The 3,937-nt window shown below is 68.7% G+C and overlaps 1 protein-coding gene across 1 annotated transcript in view; it reads right to left on the bottom strand.

The window, feature by feature from the left end:
* Window positions 1–3,052, bottom strand: part of PRPF40B (pre-mRNA processing factor 40 homolog B) — an 11,344-nt gene extending 8,292 nt beyond the window's left edge. Inside the window, exons 1-5 of the mRNA XM_025212401.1 lie at window positions 2,712–3,052; window positions 1,354–1,497; window positions 957–1,037; window positions 564–591; window positions 151–326 (exon numbers count right to left, since the gene is read on the bottom strand). Coding sequence (XP_025068186.1) covers window positions 151–326; window positions 564–591; window positions 957–1,037; window positions 1,354–1,497; window positions 2,712–2,849 — 567 coding nt within the window. The 5' untranslated portion in view covers window positions 2,850–3,052. The remainder of the gene's footprint in view (window positions 1–150; window positions 327–563; window positions 592–956; window positions 1,038–1,353; window positions 1,498–2,711) is intronic.
* Between the last annotated feature and the right edge of the window lie 885 nt (window positions 3,053–3,937).

Here is a 3,937-nt window from a genome sequence, read left to right as displayed (position 1 = left end):
CCCCAACCTGGACCCCAACTCCACTGATGACCCTGACCCAGACCTCAGCCTGGCCAGTGCCCCGTACTCAGCCCCGCTAATGCCCCTGACCCGCCCCCCATCCCAGCTAATGCCCCCAACGCAGACCCCAGCCCAGCTGGTGCCCCCAACCAAGACTCCAGCCCCCCTCAGCCCTGCTAATACCCCTGACCTGGACTCCAGCACTGGGCCCTCTGCCCCCTCCCAGACCTGCAGCCCCCCGGGATCCCAGGGGATGAAGTGGGGCAGGGGGCCGCAGGCTGACAGGGGGCAGTGACTCACCGCGGGCGCCGGCTGGGCTGGAGGGGCTGGAAAGCAAGAGCTGGAGGTGACTGGGGCGCACGGCAGGAAGCCAGGGCGGGAGCTGAGCCCCAGCACTGCAACCTCAGCACCGGGCCAGGGTGGAACCAGGGGCCGTGACATCTCGTCTCCCTCCCCGCCACGGTCCCCCCCACAGCAGGCTGCTGCCCCTTGTGGGGTGCACCCTGTCTCCCTGCCTTGGATCCGCTCCCACCCCTGCATCAGCTCTCCCCCCAAGTACTCACCCCCGAGGGGCTCTGTCCCGGGAGCCGCCTGCCAAAAAAGAAATGGGGCTGTGACCCAAGGAGGCGGCGGCTCAGACTCAGCCGGGCAGCAAGGCCAGTCCTGACAGTCCCCCCACGCCTGAGGCCTGGTGCCGGCTGGGGGAAACTGAGGTACTAGGGTGCAGCTCCCATGTCTCTGCTTTGCCCCACCCAGGACTCATCCCTCTGGAGCCCACTCTCCTGCCGGGGGGGGGGAACCCAGGAGTCCTAGCTCCCAGCCCCCACAAGACCCCACCCTTTGCCGGCGCTGGAGACAGACCCTGAGGTCCTGGCTCAGAGACCTCCTGTGCTGGGATGTGGGGGGCCCCCCACCCCATGGCCTCCATGGGGCAAGAGCAGCCCAGGGATGCTCACCGCTCTGGGCACAGGGACGGGGCCGGCAGGCACCCCCGGCATCAGCATCCCCGGCATCAAGGGCGGCACCATGGCTGGCATCTAGGGTGCAGAGCAGGTGAGGGGGGACCAGGGCAGCCCCAGAGGCAGTGGGTGCAGGGCTTTGCCAATGCCTTCTACTGCACCCCCAGTTGACCCCACGGTCAGATGCGGGCAAGACCCCCCCGGTGTGAGGCCACAAGGGCTGCGGCCTCTGGCCCCCAGAGCTGTGCAGCCCAGCTCCCCCTGCCCCCGCTTTCTCCCCACCCCGCGATCCAGAGCAGAACCCAGGACTTCGGCATTGTTTCCCACCCCCCCGGCTGCTCTAACCACTGCCCCATGCTCCCCACAGTGTGGGGGTGCAGGTGCTGGCAGTTACCTGTCCCATAGGCGGGGGCGCTGTCATGGGTGGCATCATCGGCGGCATCAGGCCAGGGGGCATGGGGGGTACGGCAGGCGGCCGTGGCCCCAATGGGGGTAGCCCCATTGGAGGGAAAGGGGGCGGCATCCCCGGGGGAGGCATCTAGGAGCAAGAGAGGCCACCCGTCATGGCCAGTGGGCACAGGCTGCGTCTGTGCCAGTGTGTAGCCTCCGTGCACAGCCCCCATGCTCTGGGCAGGCTCCAGTGTGAGGCGTGACAGGCATGGGTGCAGCTCACCCAGGCTTCAGGTAGGATCTGCTGCACCGCGGCCACCGCATGTGCCTACGTGGGGCTGGTGCAGCTGCATCGCATTTGCACCGGGGGCTGGTGTCACTGCGCCACATTTGCATGGGGTGGTGGGGCTGGTGTCACTGCGCCGCATTCATGTGGGGGGCTGGTGTCACTATGCCGCATTTGCATAGGAGTTTGGCACCACTACACTGCTTTCGCGCGGGGGTTCAGCACCACTATGCCACATTCGCACAGGGGTTCGGTGCCACTATGCTGCATTCACACAGGGGCTTGGTGCCACTATGCTGCATTCACATGGGGGTTAGGCGCCACATTCGCACAGGGGCTCGGCACTACTACACCACATTTGCACAGGGGTTCGGCGCCACTACGTCGCATTCGCACGGGGGTTCGGCGCCACTATGCCGCATGCGCACGGGGGTTCGGTGCCACTACGCCGCATTCGCACGGGGGTTTGGCGCCACTATGCCGCATTTGCACAGGGGTTCGGCACCACTATGCCGCATTCACACGGGGGTTCAGTGCCACTATGCTGCATTCACACGGGGGTTTGGCGCCACTATGCCGCATTCACACGGGGGTTCAGTGCCACTATGCTGCATTCGCACGGGGGAGTTGGCCCTGCTACGCCACATTTGCACAGGGGTTCAGCACCACTATGCCGCATTCACACTGGGGTTCGGTGCCACTATGCTGCATTCACACGGGGGTTTGGCGCCACTACGCCACATTTGCACAGGGGTTCGGCGCCACTACACCGCATTTGCACGGGGGTTCGGCACCACTATGCCGCATTTGCACGGGGGTTCGGCGCCACTACGCCGCATTTGCACGGGGGTCCAGCACCACTATGCCGCATTTGCACGGGGGTTCGGCGCCACTACGCTGCATTCGCATGGGGGGGCTGGCACTACCCCGCAGGCCTGCACAAGGGCTTTGCCCCTGCAGCTGGAAGGCGGCCAAGGCTCTTGTGCGCATCCCAGCACCAGCCTGGGGCCGCCCGGGCTCTGGGGCGCGCAGGGCAGGGGTCGCAGTGGCGCAGCCGTGGAGCACAAGTGACTTACGAAGGGCGGTGGCATCATGGGGGGGGCGCTGGGGAACGGGGCCGGCTGCCCCGAGGGGCCGCTGCCGGATTCGGGAGCAGACTGCCAACAGCACAGAGAGAAAACCAGTGAGGGGGGCGGGGTGGGGAAAGCTGCCATGGGCAGGGCCGGACACCTGGGTCCCACCCTGCCCAGGGGCCAGACGTGCCGCACGGTGCTCCCTGGCAGCGGGCGCAGCCCTCACGGCCTGGCGGGGGCAACACTGGCCCAGGGGAAGCCGCGGGAAACAAGCGGAGCCGGGCCCCAGTGGCCCCGGGGGGCCCTGTACGGGCAGATGTGGGGGGCCGCGCTGGCTGCTCCACTGCACAGCCCCCCCCTCCCCCCCCCGGCACTGCATGCAGCGGACGATGCCCCCGGACACTGCACGACACTGGCACGGAAGGGGTGGCTGTCCCCCCCCCCCCCCCGCCACTGCGGGACACTGCAACCCCCACGCCCACGGCCCAGCACCCCTCCCCCAACACACTGCAAGGCCCTGCCCAGCCCCTCCCCGCGGGCCGTGCAGCGTGGGGGCCATGCAGTGGTGCGGGGGGCGGTGCAGCGCGTGCCGCGACGGCCGGGCCGGGCCGGGGGAGGAGAACAACAAAGCAGACGTTACCATGCCGGAGCCGCGGATAAGCTGGGCGCGGCGCACCCGGCAGTAAGAGCCGCTGCGATTGGCGGAGAGCGCGGGGCGGGGGGAGGGGCCAGCCCCCCCTTCCGTGCCAGTGTCGTGCAGTGTCCGGGGGCATCGTCCGCTGCATGCAGTGCCGGGGGGCGGAGTCAGCCCAGTACATGCAGTGCCTAGGGTGGGCATCATCCCACGCGGTGCAGTGCTTGGGGGGCACCCCCGAGGGTGCAGTGCAAATCCCTGGCAGGACTCCTGGATCCTTTCCCTGCCCCCCAATGCGGGGCTCGAACCCGCGGCCCCCGCACCCCTGCTACGGGGAAGCCGCGCGTGGGCCCCAGACCCCTGTGGCTGTGAAGTCCACCACTGGTCTGGCTGCCCGCCGGCACGGTGCCCCGGGCCACGCTACCCGGAGGGGAAGGATCCGGGCCCCTGCCGGCCCCGGCTGCAGAAGCCTCCCTGGAGCTACGAGGTCTCCTCCCCGCTGTGCCCGCCACCAGCACGGGCATGGCAGGGACCACATGCATCACACACCCCAGACCGGGCGCCTCCTGCAGCCCCGGCTCAGCTGGGATTTGGC

Source organism: Alligator sinensis, unplaced genomic scaffold (genome assembly GCF_000455745.1).
Source record: "Alligator sinensis unplaced genomic scaffold, ASM45574v1 scaffold1329_1, whole genome shotgun sequence".
Lineage (NCBI taxonomy): Eukaryota > Metazoa > Chordata > Crocodylia > Alligatoridae > Alligator > Alligator sinensis.
The sequence above is the reverse complement of the archived record's forward strand: the minus strand, read 5'-3'. Positions and strand labels throughout refer to the sequence as shown.